At 54.8% G+C, this 13,819-nt stretch overlaps 5 protein-coding genes across 5 annotated transcripts; 2 read left to right on the top strand and 3 right to left on the bottom strand.

Moving 5' to 3' along the window:
- Window positions 1-2,395: 2,395 nt before the first annotated feature.
- On the bottom strand, window positions 2,396-3,005 carry GMORB2_7156 (uncharacterized protein; the record flags this gene model as incomplete). Its single annotated transcript, XM_035469121.1, has 3 exons — window positions 2,396-2,401; window positions 2,731-2,873; window positions 2,948-3,005. The coding sequence occupies 3 exons, from the start codon at window positions 3,003-3,005 to the stop codon at window positions 2,396-2,398; spliced, it is 207 nt and encodes a 68-aa protein (XP_035321501.1).
- Window positions 3,006-3,417: 412 nt separating this feature from the next.
- GMORB2_7155 (pre-mRNA-splicing factor 38A) lies at window positions 3,418-4,230 on the top strand (the record flags this gene model as incomplete). Its single annotated transcript, XM_035469120.1, has 1 exon — window positions 3,418-4,230. One exon carries the CDS (start codon window positions 3,418-3,420, stop codon window positions 4,228-4,230), a length of 813 nt encoding a protein of 270 aa, XP_035321500.1.
- A 353-nt stretch (window positions 4,231-4,583) lies between these two features.
- On the bottom strand, window positions 4,584-6,158 carry GMORB2_7154 (aspartyl-tRNA(Asn)/glutamyl-tRNA(Gln) amidotransferase subunit A; the record flags this gene model as incomplete). Its single annotated transcript, XM_035469119.1, has 1 exon — window positions 4,584-6,158. The coding sequence occupies one exon, from the start codon at window positions 6,156-6,158 to the stop codon at window positions 4,584-4,586; it is 1,575 nt and encodes a 524-aa protein (XP_035321499.1).
- Window positions 6,159-6,615: 457 nt separating this feature from the next.
- On the bottom strand, window positions 6,616-8,639 carry GMORB2_7153 (Flavin-binding monooxygenase-like; the record flags this gene model as incomplete). Its single annotated transcript, XM_035469118.1, has 2 exons — window positions 6,616-7,862; window positions 7,991-8,639. The coding sequence occupies 2 exons, from the start codon at window positions 8,637-8,639 to the stop codon at window positions 6,616-6,618; spliced, it is 1,896 nt and encodes a 631-aa protein (XP_035321498.1).
- Window positions 8,640-11,317: 2,678 nt separating this feature from the next.
- Window positions 11,318-13,684, top strand: GMORB2_7152 (uncharacterized protein; the record flags this gene model as incomplete). The annotated part of the gene is made up of 1 exon (XM_035469117.1): window positions 11,318-13,684. The coding sequence occupies one exon, from the start codon at window positions 11,318-11,320 to the stop codon at window positions 13,682-13,684; it is 2,367 nt and encodes a 788-aa protein (XP_035321497.1).
- Window positions 13,685-13,819: the final 135 nt, after the last annotated feature.

Below are 13,819 nucleotides of genomic sequence, written 5' to 3'. Positions count from 1 at the left end.
CCACGTAGAATGATGCGACAGGTCGACTAAGAGTATACTTCCCTAACGACTTCACGAGTGGGCTCCTGACTGTTCGTCATGTCATCCAAGATGCGGAGAGGGGGGGGGGGGGGGCCTCAAAGATGTGAACCGAAGACACGAGACCCCTGTCGGTCCACGTGTTCTGCTATGTGTGAGAATTTGATTGTTCACGCACCTCTTTTTCCAACTCCGATGACAAGGATTGCGCAACCTTTGACACCGTACCTTGTTTTGTCTCTCCTGTCTCAGGAACCACAGACAAGAGACAGAGAGTCACCGGGTCAAAGGTCACCAGGGGGGGTGTATGCTAGAAAGAGAGAGAGAGAGAGAGAGAGAGACACGGGAAACCGACAAGAACAGAGGGTTAGGACAAAAACGTGAAAGATAGAAAAAAAAAGAGGTAAGTCATGGTACAGAGACACGGACATTGGAATGTTTCGTCGTCACTTATTTCACCGTCATTTTTTTGTTTGCCACTCTACGCGGTCACCGCCGCGTCTTGGCCATGACCATCATCGTCATCATCATCAATCATCGGTCACGAGTCTCCCCTTGGGTTTCAAGAAGACTTGGTCACAGCCCGAATATCTTGATCATCTCTCCGTCTTATCAAAGTAATTATAGTCAGAGTCCATCTTCTGTACCTTTTCGGACTTTTTTTTTTTTTTTCATTCTTTTATCTTGTTCTTTTTTTCTCTCCAAAACCATCATGTCTCGAAAGCAGAGGGGACAGGCAGGCAGTCCATCCTACAGAGCAAAGCTCAGCCTTTAGCCGGCTAAGAGTTGGTTTTATTTTTTTTAAAGAAATAAAAAAAATAAAAATCTCTCTCTCGAATCTATGAACATCACTCAAAGCGGCGATTACCCCTCTTCTTCCCACGATCACCAGACCATGCAAGTTGAGTTTGAGAATGACTTTGTTTTACGATATCCGGAGAGTCCCACCCCCATCTTGGCCATCCGCGCCCGCTCCGCTCGCCCCGGGGGAGGGTCTAGAACCCGATCCGACCTTTTCCTTTTTCTCTTTCGCTTACGGACTGTGTTCCCTCGTGGCTGGGGAGTATGCGCAGGACGCATTCCCTCCTCATCTCTTTCTTATCCGTTGTAGTATTGAACAATTGGCTGTGTTGCCGAAGGTTGGATCTAGAGGTCAAGGCTACGGACAAGATTGGGACACGAGGCTGAAGCCGTTCCGCGGGAGCGAATGAGGCAATTTCTCTTAAAACTGTCTTCGCCACCCTTTCGATCATCGCTGACAGCGTAGACAATCGGAACTCGTGGAGAGAGGATGACAAGCAAACATACCGAGGGGAAACCTTGGTTCATTAGCCCGGGTCGCTAGGTCTTATGGCCTGCCATGAGAGTTTCAACCAGAGGATTTGCACCCCCTTCCCTCCCTTCCCTCTGCCAACTTTCTCCAGATACCGTCGGAAGAAGGAGACGGGATTTTGCCTTTCGTACTAGCTATTTAGCTGTAGGTTGTAGAAAGCCTTCAGGTGGCAGGTATTCTTGNCCCCCCCCCCCCCCCTTTCTCTCTCTCTTTACCCCAGATACCGTCGGAAGAAGGAGACGGGATTTTGCCTTTCGTACTAGCTATTTAGCTGTAGGTTGTAGAAAGCCTTCAGGTGGCAGGTATTCTTGCTAGATTCTAGTATTACTACTGTGCTGCTCTAGTACAATACTAATCTACATGGTAGTAAATACTACTAGAAGACTTCAACACTCCGAGGGGTTGGGGTCTTGGACGTTGCTGCCCAGCACGACATGGAAATTGAGATGAACCTCATCGGTCGGGCAACTGAAGATTAATTGAACTAGTCACATTGAATACTACGACCCTAGCCAGGGAAAGCATCTCAGTCCCAGGCAAGGATCGTGAGACCGTCTGCCTCCCAGCCAAGGCAAAGAAAGACATCGAAACCTATGCTGTAGAATTTCGATACTGTCATAGTGGTAATGACTTCTCTCAGTCATCCGTGTTACATCGCCCTAATTGATAATGAACTGTGTCTCATCCATATATCACACATGACAATGGTCAACCACCCTGGTTACTATCATTTGAAGATTAACCGTGAATCCCTTCGAATGCCAAGCCTTTGTACCGTGAATCCCGCCAATACATATATGCCCGCATATACATATACATATACTGAAAGAAAAAAAAAAAAGAAAACAGTTATAAGAGAACAGAAACATTGTATATACCCAAAAGACAAACCGTGAAAACGTAAAACCGCCCCCTACCCCTCACAAGTTAAGGAAGCAGAATAGAGAGAATGGGCCGACACCCTACCACAATCGTCTCTGATAATATACTCGCTCATTCGACCGCGACAGCCTTTGAATCTCATCCCTGATCAGCTGCCTCCTCTCAGCCCTGCTGACGGGGACCTTGGTGTTGGCCATCGGATCAGGATGATCTACAGCCCACGACTTCTGACTAGCCTTAGCCTTGAGGGCGTCCAGCATGGCCAATTTTCCAGCCGTCACCTGTCTCTGCGGCTGCTGCTGACGTTGTTGTTGCCGATCCGCCTCCGAAGCCGACGGCTGCTGCTGCTCTTGTTGTAGTAGTCGCGGCTGCACATCGTCCGACGTCGTCTCCGTGACCTGAATCACCTGCTGCTGCTGCTGCTGCTGCTCCATGTACTCCCGTCGCTCTCTCTCCACCTCGCTCTCGAACGTGACGACCGTCCCGTCTTCGAGTACCTTTGTCGTCTGGAATTGCTCCGGCAAGTATATCTGTGGTTTCGGCCGGGGCTGACGCGGTCGGATCGACGCTCGGAGGTTGCGCAGGGTGCGCTGCTGGATTATGTAACCGCTCAGGAATAGCGCTAGGGTGCACGAGACGACTGTTCCGACGGTCAGTATGACAGAGGCGGCCGGGAAGGAAAATAGGGAGCGCCATATTCTCAAGATAACGTACTGACAAACGTGGTGATGAGGAACGACACCTGCGACGAGGTGAGGAGGATACGGCGCATGATGGACAATGTTTGCTCTGGTTACTTCAACTACCGGTTTCAAGAGACGAGTGAAGATCGATAGGAAACAGGTGTAAGAAAGCGAATAAGTAAAATAGTCTATTTCGGAACAGGAATGAAGTGCTTTGTGTGTATCCTACTTCGTTTGAAGACGTTACACAATGGAGGATGTTGATGACGATAGGAAAGTCGTGTATTACTCGTATCTGTGCTTGGGGAAGGGGGGGGGGCGTTGGCAGGGTAACGGACATATCTGGGACGTCACCTTTTTTTTCCCCGAGTTCCTCTCTTTACTCGTATGGCCGGCTGGACATCCACACCTGGACATCGCAATTCACACATTTTCACGACGACGAAGTGGGAATTCTTGAAAACGGAGACACCAATTAAAAACAACGAGGGGAGAAAAAAAATGTCTAAATCGGACGTCATCCAAGCCGATGCTCGACGCTTCCTGGACGAGCGTGGGTCGGGCGGTCCCCTGGCCCCCAACGGCCTGAACCCGGCGACTATAATGGAAAAGGCCGTCAAGGAGCGCATAGTAGACTCCTACTTCTACAAGGAGCAGTGCTTCGCGGTCAACGAGGCCGACATAGTGGACAGGGTGGTGGAGCACGTGCGCTTCATCGGCGGCACGCACGGCGCCTCGCAGAAGCCCAGCCCGTTCCTGTGCCTAGCCTTCAAGCTGCTCGAGCTGGCGCCCAGCGACGCCATCCTGACCGCCTACCTCAGCCACGGGGGCGAGCACTTCAAGTACCTGCGTGCCCTGGCCTGCTTCTACATTCGGCTGACCAGGCAGGCGCGCGACGTCTACCTCACTCTCGAGCCCTTCCTCGAGGACCGTAGGAAGCTGCGCAAGCGGAACCGGAACGGCACCTCGCTCACCTACATGGACGAGTTCGTCGACGAGCTTCTCACGAAGGACCGCGTGTGCGCCACCAGCCTCTGGAAGATGCCCAAGAGGGAGATACTCGAGGACCTCGAGGTGCTGGAGCCGCGGGTCAGCCCGCTCGGTGACCTAGAGGATCTGCTCCAGGAGGAGGAGGAGGAGGAGGAGGAGGAGGAGGAGGGGGAAAATCACCATGATGAGCCCCATGGAGAAGAAGGAGAGGGAGAAGAAGAGTCGAGACATGGTGATAAAATCAAATCCGAGTACAATGACGACAACGACGAAGACGACGACCACCACCACTACCACCACCGACGCACGCCACCCGAGCCATGAATAATATGATACGATTACGACACTATAATCACAACCGCAAAGAGCCTCCCTTGGGAGGATGCGACGCACCTCGACTACGCTACAAGTTCCATGTCGGCGGAAATTCAAATGTCCCAGTAACGAGTCCACCCCAGGGGCATGGACCTGCGTCAACGTTGAGGGGGGTGGATATCAATACGGTTCAGATACCCCCTCACTCTCTTAGAAGGGGGGAACCATGTCGATGTGACAGACGGCGCTTTCCATAATCCACTTCTAGTCCACGGAAGAAACAACCCATTTTCAGGACACATGGTATATTGCAAGCCTACTGTACATGTATATATACAAGACAATACTAGAAGAAAACAACACTACGGAGTCACCATCTTCTCCAACTCCTCTGCCATAGCCAGCAGCCTCGCATCATCCCAGTACTGCGCGATAAGCTGCATCCCGGTCGGAAGCGCACCCCCAGTCTTGACGGGCACACTAATGGCGGGCAGACCGGCCAGACTAGCAGGCACGGTCAGGACATCATTCGTGTACGCGTCGACGACACTGCCGCCGCCGTCGCACTCGGACTGGTCCTGGAGCCGTGGGGGGAGGGTGGGCGCTGTGGGGCACAGCAGGAAGTCCACCTGTTCGGGGCCCTGCTTGTCGCGCAGCAGCGTCGCGTCGTCCATGTCGCTGAGGTCGAACTGCGGCGGCTCGTAGAGCGGGTTGGCCAGGCGGAAGACGCGGTCGAAGTCGCGCTGGACGAGACGACGCACCCGCTGCGCCTGGATGAAGTAGTTGTCCATGGCGTCGGAGCTGAGCGTGTACGTGCCCAGGAGGATGCGGCGCTTGACTTCTTGGCCGAAACCGGCGCCGCGCGTGTCAGAGTAGAGCGTCGTCTCGTCGTCTCCCGTTGTCGACGACTCGGTAGGAGGAGAGGAGGAGGAGTCGCCGTACCGCACACCGTACCGCACACCGTACCGCACACCGTCGTACTTGGCCAGATTGGACGACGCCTCGGCCGGTGCGAGCACGTAGTATGCAGCCAGCGCGTCGCGCGTCGTAGGCAGCGATACCGGCACGACGCTGACGCCCCGGGCGGCCAGGGCCTCGGCGACCGCTGTCCACGCCTCGCGGATCAGGGGGTCGAGCTCCTCGACGTTGTAGTCGAGCGGGATGCCCACCGTCAGCCCGGAGAGGGGGCCCAGCATCGGCTGGCGGACCCCTGCGCAGCGCCGACGTGTCGGGTCGGACAGCGAAGTCGGGTCCTGCGGGTCGTGCTCCCGGTCCAGCCCGCCGTCTACAACGAGCTCCCGGATGGGTCCGACGCTGCGCGCCAGCAGGCCTACCGTGTCCAGTGAGTTGGCGTAGGGCACGACGCCGTGCCGCGACAGCATCCCGTAGCTGGGCTTGTAGCCCACGCACCCCGTGTACGCGGCGGGCAGGCGGATCGATCCGCCCGTGTCGGTTCCCAGCGCCACGTCCGCGTCGCCCACGGCCACGGCCACGGCGCTGCCGCCCGAGCTGCCGCCGGCGGAGAGACTGGTGTCCAGCGGGTTCCGTACCGGCCCGTGCACAGAGTGCGTCGAGTGCGACCCCATGCCGAACTCATCCATGTTGGTCTTGCCCACCACCGTGCCGCCCCGCGCCCGCAGCTGCCGCACGACCGTCGCCTCAAAGGGCGACATGTGGCCCTGCAGTATCCCCGAGGCGCACTGAGTAGGCAGCCCCAACGTCGCGATGTTGTCCTTGACCGCTAGGAGGAATCCTCCTGCTCCTTTCCATGCTCCATCATCCGTCGCGCTGATGGTGGTCGACCGCGGGACGAAGTGGTTGGTCGCCGTGCTCTGCAGGCGTTGTTGCTGCTGGTACGAAGCCGTCGCACATCGGATGAGGGAAGATTGCGATAATCGCAGTGGTGCCGTCGGTATGCGGCGCACGCGTGCCGCCATCATCTTCGGTAGAGGTTCATGGGCTCAATGTCATGTTTGCAGGAGAAGAGCTGATTGTTGCTGATGGGCCGCCTTTTTCGGAGCATGGGTCACGACAAGTGGCCCCACCATTGGCTTGTCTTGTTCTGTCTCAACCACCAAGCCTCAATCTTCTTTTTTTGTCAACATTCTATTGACGGGATGCATTGACTTCTCATGCTCTCCTTTTATGCTCTTTGTTACCATTTCGGTTCACGAATTGTCGCGTCCGAACATATGCGCTCTCATGACTACAAACAATGGTCAGGTGGTTGAAAAAATAACGGCATTGTATCCTGTCTAATCTAGTCGGTGCAACCGCCGAGAAAGCAGATGTAATTTATCCGCGTTTCTTGTTTACTGTTCTTTCTTTTGTCCTTTTTCCTTCTTCTTCCTGCCACTAATCATACTTCCTATCCTGGTTAACGCATACCCCCTCTTAAATCTCACCGTCCTTGTATAGACCTTCCTCGAGACCCTTGATCTGTAGGGCCAGGAGCTTGGAGAAGAAGCGGCACAGGGCGAGGTTACCACCGTGGAACCAGAAGCCCGGGTGGCCACTCCTCTGCCAAATGGTGCGCGGCTCGCCCTCGCTGTTGAAGCCCCAGACGTCCTTGACGCGGTCGGCAACCTCGTCTCCAAACATGAGACGAGTCTGAGAGCGCATGTTCTGGTACCCGGTGGCGAGGATGATCTCGTCGGCCTCGAGCTCGGTGCCGTCAGCGAAGCGCAGGCCGTTGGGCAGGATCTCTGAGATCTCCTGGCCCTGCTTAATCTTGATCTTGCCGTCGGCGACGAGCTTGCAGGCGCCGACATCGATGTAGTAGCCGCCGCCGCGCTGGAGATACTTGATCATGAGGCCGGCGTCGTCCGGGCCCATGTCGACCTTGAAGCCGGCGCGGGTGATGCCGTCGAGCATGTCCCTGTCCACCTCGGCCATGCGCTTGGCGATGGAGTGCTCCCTGGTTTTGAGGAGGGGTGTGGGCGTGCCGTGGGCCATGAGGTCGCAGTCGTCGGCTGAAGGGCCATTCTCGTTGTACGACTCGCCCATCGACACCTCGACGATGGCCTTGGACGAGGCCACGCAGGTAGTCGACCTCTGCACCATGGTCACGTCGTACCCCTTCTCCAGGTAATCTTGGGCGATGTCGTGGGCCGAGTTGCACGACCCGACGACGACGGCCCTCTGGCCCTTGGTGTTGGCCCTGGCGCCCGGGAACTCAGATGAGTGGCACAAGAGGTGGCCCTTGAAGCCGTCGGCGCCCTTGATGTCCGGCTGATTCTTCTTGCCCGAGTGGCCCGTGGCCTGGATCACGTGGCGCGGGTGGAAGGTGCGCACGTCGCTGCTGCCGTCGGCCAGCACGCGGTTGACCACCACGGTCCAGTTGCCCTTGGTCTCGTTGTACTGTGTGTGCACCACCTGCGTGCGCGTCCACACGTTGAGTTCTAGCAGCGTGGCGTAGGCCTCGAAGAAGTCGCCCAGCTTGTCCTTGGGCGTGAAGATGGGCCAGCTCGACGGGAAGGGGAGGTAAGGCAGGTGGTCGTACCAGATCGGGTCGTGGAGCACCAGCTGGTGGTAGCGCTTGCGCCAGTTGTCGCCTACGCGCTCGTTCTTATCCACCAAGAGGGTATTGACGCTGAGCATCTTGAGGCGAGCGGCGGCCGTGAGACCAGCCTGACCGGCACCTAGATTCCAAACGAGGTTAAGGTCGGTGCTATTCACAAGGGCTCTCTGTTTTTTGTTTTTTTGAGAAAGATTTAGTGAAAGAGAGAGGGAGAGAGGACAATGGGGAACTATTGATACTATTACTTACCAATGATGAGCACTGCAGGCTCATTGTCGGACGTAAATTCCTTCTCGGCGTGCCTCCTCTCGGCCCAGTTCTTGCGGCCAGGGCGACCGCCGTGCTGGACACCGACTGGACGACGGGCGTTTATGCTCTCCTCGTGGCCTTTGAGCTCCTCGAGACGGGTGTACAGTGTAAAGATATTCCACTTGCCGTCCTGCTGGACGAGGTTGACGAGACCGCGTCCGGAGCCGATGACGGTCTCGACGGAGAGAAAGAAGCGCACACCCTTGACGTCGCCGCGGTCGTCTATTGAGGCCACGGCGGGGGCACCGACGTCGGAGGAGCCGTCGACGGCGATCCTCTTGAGTCGCAGACCATCCCTGGACTTGGAGGCGGCCTGCAGAAACTCCTTGATGGTGGGAGGTGTGGACAGGGTGCGAAAGGCCCACGTGACGGCAAGGTGATCGCGCCAGTAGGCGTTGTCGGCGAACAGGCTGGAGAGGGCATCTGCGTCGTTCTTCTCTAGGGCGGCGTTGAAGGCGCTCACCAGGTCGGAGGCTACCTGTGTGGCATCGGTGTCTGCAGCAGGGCTCTTCGCGACAGGGTACTTGGCCATGGGTATGTTGACGGACCCGGGGACCGGCCGTTGGTGTGAGGGGATTTGGGTAACCATTGTGGATGTTTACGTATATATATATATGTGTGTGTGTGTGTGTGTGTGTGTGTGTGTGTGTGTCTGGCTGCTCGAAGAGGATGGCGATAAGGAACAAGGAGAGGATATGAAGGCCAGAAGAGGTGTATATGTACGATGGAAGCACAAGGATCAGAGAGGAAGAGGAAAAGGGAGACGGAGATTAAATATTGCTCTGTGTCTCGTCTACATGATTTCGGGTCCGATTTTCACGAGCCCCACGGTGATAAGACGAGCAGGCTGAGTGACGTGTTTACAAGAGGGCGGTGCCGCGTCCGGGCCCAAGGGGAAGCCGACATGGATATGCACATTGTACACAATCAGCGGCGTATTCTCCTCACGATAAGCTGTGTGTTGGTCTAGAGAGGACCGGCTCTTCAACCCCGCACAAGTCCAGACCAGACACTGTGCGGGGGTAGGAGCAGGCAGAAGCAAACGGTGTATGTACGAGTATGCATTGTGTGGAAAGAGGAGAGGAGAGCAGGGTCATCTGGCACGGGGTCAAAAGTCAAGCGGATACGCTCGGGATTTGCATTGGGGAGAAGGAGGAGGATGTATTGTTTTTGTGGGCCGGCGGCTCCGATTACCATGACGATTTATACGGGGGGTGCTGAGTAGGTTGCGTTCTTAGTGTAAGATATACAGGTAGTAATCGTATTGTATAATATGGAATATTATGGATGACCCATGGGGGGTTGTTAGTACTAACAATGTAGAGGGGAGGTACATGTATCTTGGACGGAACTGGAGTTCGGACCTGGAGATGGCGGGGCCGACTGGCGGAACCGATTGTAGGGGGTTTTCATCAGAGAGTCGGAGGGTCAGACAATCCCTTGACGTGTGCACCTGTTTCTGCAATGGCTGTCTCATTATTAATAGCTGTGGTCATCCTTGTTGAGTTTGGTCTATCTCTCTTGAAGGAATTCTCCTTTGAACCGAGTTGCCAATACAGATGTGTTGAGTGGCATTTCTAACCTTCTACTCTTATAGAGGCACATACATATAGGGGGGAAGAGAGAGTTCTCCTGCTGCTACCTGCTATCACTGCTAGTAAGTATTATTGCCGGTATCAGTATCTATATTACTACTTGAAAGTCTGGATACATTATTACCAGACTTTTGGTACAATATACACCAGCAACTGTACACAGACAAGCACAGGTATGGTCTGGACAGCTATGGGAAACGACACGACCTGGAACCGTTGGAAAAAAAGATGGCACCCAAGGATTTATTATTGATACTTCCCAACTATGAATCCCCACGGGGAACGGCATGATGAAAAATGATCCATAATCCCAGCCCCGGATTTGGGTATGAATACAGTGGGGAATGTACCACCAATGCCAACGCTAGTATTACTCAGCAAGGTTCTTTTTTCTTCTTTTTTTTTCCCCAAAGGCTTTAGAAACCTTACTTAGCTTTCAAAATGCTTCTACATGATAGTATAGAAAGATGGTAAGAAGTAAAATATAGAGAATTTAGTCGAATGGATAGAGATGAGCCTCAATATTCATATGTATAATATGTATTATTGTGCATGTGCATGTAATGGGCGATATATTAACGGTATTAGCGCTCGTATACTCGTAAGTACTATTATTCACTGCCAAGCTTAGAAGTAATCACAATAGGATAGATACGTGTATTAAAACTAATAAGTTTACTCAAGGCAAGAGCCCAGATGTCGTCTAGACTTCCCGGCATATCCTAAACATGACCCATCGCTCCTCCCCTCCCGAGTCTCCTCTTCCCCGCCATCCCGCACTTGTGACTAGAGTTAGCGTCTTCTCTAGCGTCGTTCAACTACTAAAAGAGATAAGATGGGGAAAGGCTTGCGCCACCTCGCTCTATTGCTTGTACTCGTACTATCTACCCGCACCCTTGTCACTCTTGAAGTCTTGACCATAGAGGAGCGGAGATTTCAGTACGTACTGCTGCCGGCCCCCTCGTCCCTACCTGTCCCTTTCTTCCCTGCTCTGGAGAGGGAAGGGGGGGGGGATAGGATGGCAGGGAAGTAAAGAAGCAGCCGGGAAGGGGAAGCACAACTGGACATCTACCTCTCCTCCCGTTACCTCACCACCATCACCATCCTTACCAATCTTTAACATAAGAGTTACTAAAATAGCCTGTACGTCGCATCCAACAGGAGGTCGCCGTCACCGCTCTGTTGCTTTCCTCTTCTCTTCCTCTTCCTCTGTCTCCTCGTTTCGCCGATACACGAGCACGCATACATAGTGCGTACACCATGGAGAAACGTCGCCAGAATCATTCTTGCAACCAGTGCAGGAAATCAAAAAAGGCTTGCGACGGATATCTTGTCAACAGCCGTCAGTCTGATCATCCATCTCTTAGCTGTGAGTTCCCATCTTCTTACTTTCCCGTCTTTACTATCTCTTCTGTTTGCTACAAGGCTCCTCTCCACGTCAATTTTTTTCCATCACATGCACCATATCTTCAACAACTCCCGACTGACACCAAAATCCCGACATTCAGGTCCTTCTACCCTTCTTCCATGCTCCTACTGTCTGAGAACCAAGAAGGGTTGCAGCTTGAATCCTTACTGGGCCCAGGCCCAGAAGCGAAAGTCTTCGGATGTGCAGCAGCAGGATCCATCTGTAAGAAATGACAGACCCGACGATGCATTCTCTCTCTCCGCCATGGACAACACGGGCATCTTTCACTTGTTCAACTCGCCGCCGCCTACGCAGCATGATTCACTACTTTGGCCTACGCCTTTTGCCTTGCCCGATGGCCCTTGCTCCTCCGAGTCCAACGGACCTTCCACAGAGGCCGAGACGCCGGCCTATCCAGTCGACGCCAGCTTGAGCCACCTCGACTTCATGCCATTTACCGCCGGGAACGGAGATATTGATCCTACGGCATACAGCACCCTCGGGCCCTTTACTGATGCCGACGACTCTGCAGCCGCCTTAGCCGACTACAACTCCGAACTGTCACCTTTTAACGCTCGGAGCAGCACCACGGTCAATATAGGACAGACACCCCGAGTGCCGCCATCGATGGACCAGCAGAAAACTCCGCTCTCGCCGGCTCTCTCTGTGCACAACAGCAGTCGCGTCACAAAGAAACACCGCGGAAGCTGCGGTAGCGGTAGTAGCGCCGCCTCCAAGGATCGCATCCGACATGTCCAGCATCACATATCGCTGTCGCCCTTTAGCATCGACCACGCAGCCATGACGACTGCCAATCGTAGCCTCATCTCCGACAGCCTGTTCCGCGTATACCAAGACGTCATGGAGAATAATCTGGCCTGCTGGCTGGCCGAAGAAAACTGCCCCTACCAGATGATCCCCAAGAGACGGAGCAGCCACGAAGCCAACCGCCACGACCTTACTCGACAGGATGTTGGCATCCATGCAGACCTGGGCTTCTCGTGGCCCAACCGCATGTACAACCGCGTCAAGAAGCTCGACCGCGTCGCTCAAGCTTCCAGGCTCGTGCGCCTCTCGCCCTTGGAGAATAAGAAGGTATCGAAGGCGCTCGATCTGACAATCATCTCGTTTGCCGCCCAGTGGGCCCAGGGAAGACATCGGAAGCAAGGGGCCTGGTCTACCGACGATGGCGATGACGACAGCATCCATGATGGATCTGACCAGGGTGGGTTCGAAGAAACGCTCCGACAGACGCTGTGGGAGCAGGCGAGAGCAGCGGTGCAGGACGTGTCGGACCTTGAGAGCTACCGCGTCGTCTTTGCCGAGCTGATATTCGGCATGAGCCAGAAGCCTTGGGCGGAGAAGGATGGGTGGGCATTCGATGATTGCATCGACAACGACAACGACGTCTGCCATGTGCGCTCCTCGATCCTGCCGCGGGTCATGGACATCATCTCGCAGAACGGCCCGCCGGTCTTCATGGAACGAGCGGCACGCAAAATTCATGCCCTCAAGTACTGCTTCGAGGCGTACGAGTCCGGCTTCCCCGAGGCAGTGCGGACCCGAAAGGGCGATACAGCCAATTCCATGGCACGCATAGGGCCACAGGAGAGACAGACGATTGGCTTGCTGTATTGGTTCGCCATCATGACGGATACAGTGTCGTCTGCGATGAACGACAGGCCCGTTGTCGTTCCCGACCAAGACTGCCCGCACGACGGGGCCGTCGAGGCGTCAAAAGGCAGCAAAAGGCCGACAGACAGCGCCCCCTGCAACGCAGGTAACCCCACAGGGAGATGGGAGCTAGATCTCTACGCACAAGAAGACCCGGGGAAGCCGTCATCTCTGCAATGGCCGTGCGCCCACGAGGCGGCAAGCAGGGCCGTAGCCCGCTCGGCGGCCGTCAAGGTGCTCTTCTTCCGACACATATGGTACGTGCAGAATGCCCTACGGAACAAGGATAGGCCCGACGCCATAGAGGAGACGCTGCGCCTTGCCACGGCCGTCCATGCCTACTGGAGCAAGACGTACGGCGCCCTGTTCCGCCAACTCACAGACAACTACGACGTCACTGCACCGCGCGTGAAGAGCTGGTTCACATGCATCGCCATCCCTTGGCACCTGGGCTGCCTGATGCTCGCTGACCTGATCGACTTTGTCGACGACAACAAGCTGGGCCGCGAGGACGACAGGACACGCCGCAGGGATACGCAGATGACCGGCAGTATGAGGAAGTCCAGCGCCATCGACCTGGCTGACCTGGCTGCCGTGGCCATGCCCTCTTCCTTTTCGTCTTCTTCAGCTCACCACCTACCAGATTTCCACTTTGCCGTGAATGAGAGTCCGCTCCTCACGGAACCGTGGAACATACTCCTCATACGGGCGTTTGTTAAGGCGTCTGTGTACCACCTCACGCAGGCCGAAGAGATTCAGAAGAAGGAACAAAGAGGTGAGAGTGGCGGGAGAGAGGTTCAGGACAGTGTCCGGTGGGGGGAGAGCTGCATCAGGGCGCTGCAGCTACTGGGAACGAGGTCGGCCATGGCGAAAGCTGTGTCGGATGTCTTGTATAAGCCGCTTGACGGGTATGATCCCGCGGCACTGTTTACGCCTGGTGAGGTGTCTGCTTTCTGATCCCTTTACTCTTGGATTATTTTCTAGTTTTGCTGTTTCTTAACGAGTATATTTTCTTGGGCTTTTTTTTTCTTTTTCGTAGATATGTTTTCGTATTAGTGAACAAGCTAGGAGTTAGATTAGAAAAGATTTATA

This window comes from Geosmithia morbida, assembly GCF_012550715.1.
Source record: "Geosmithia morbida isolate 1262 chromosome Unknown scaffold_7, whole genome shotgun sequence".
Taxonomy (NCBI): Eukaryota; Fungi; Ascomycota; class Sordariomycetes; order Hypocreales; family Bionectriaceae; genus Geosmithia; species Geosmithia morbida.
Note: the sequence above shows the minus strand (reverse complement) of the source record. Positions and strands in the feature narration are given on the sequence as shown.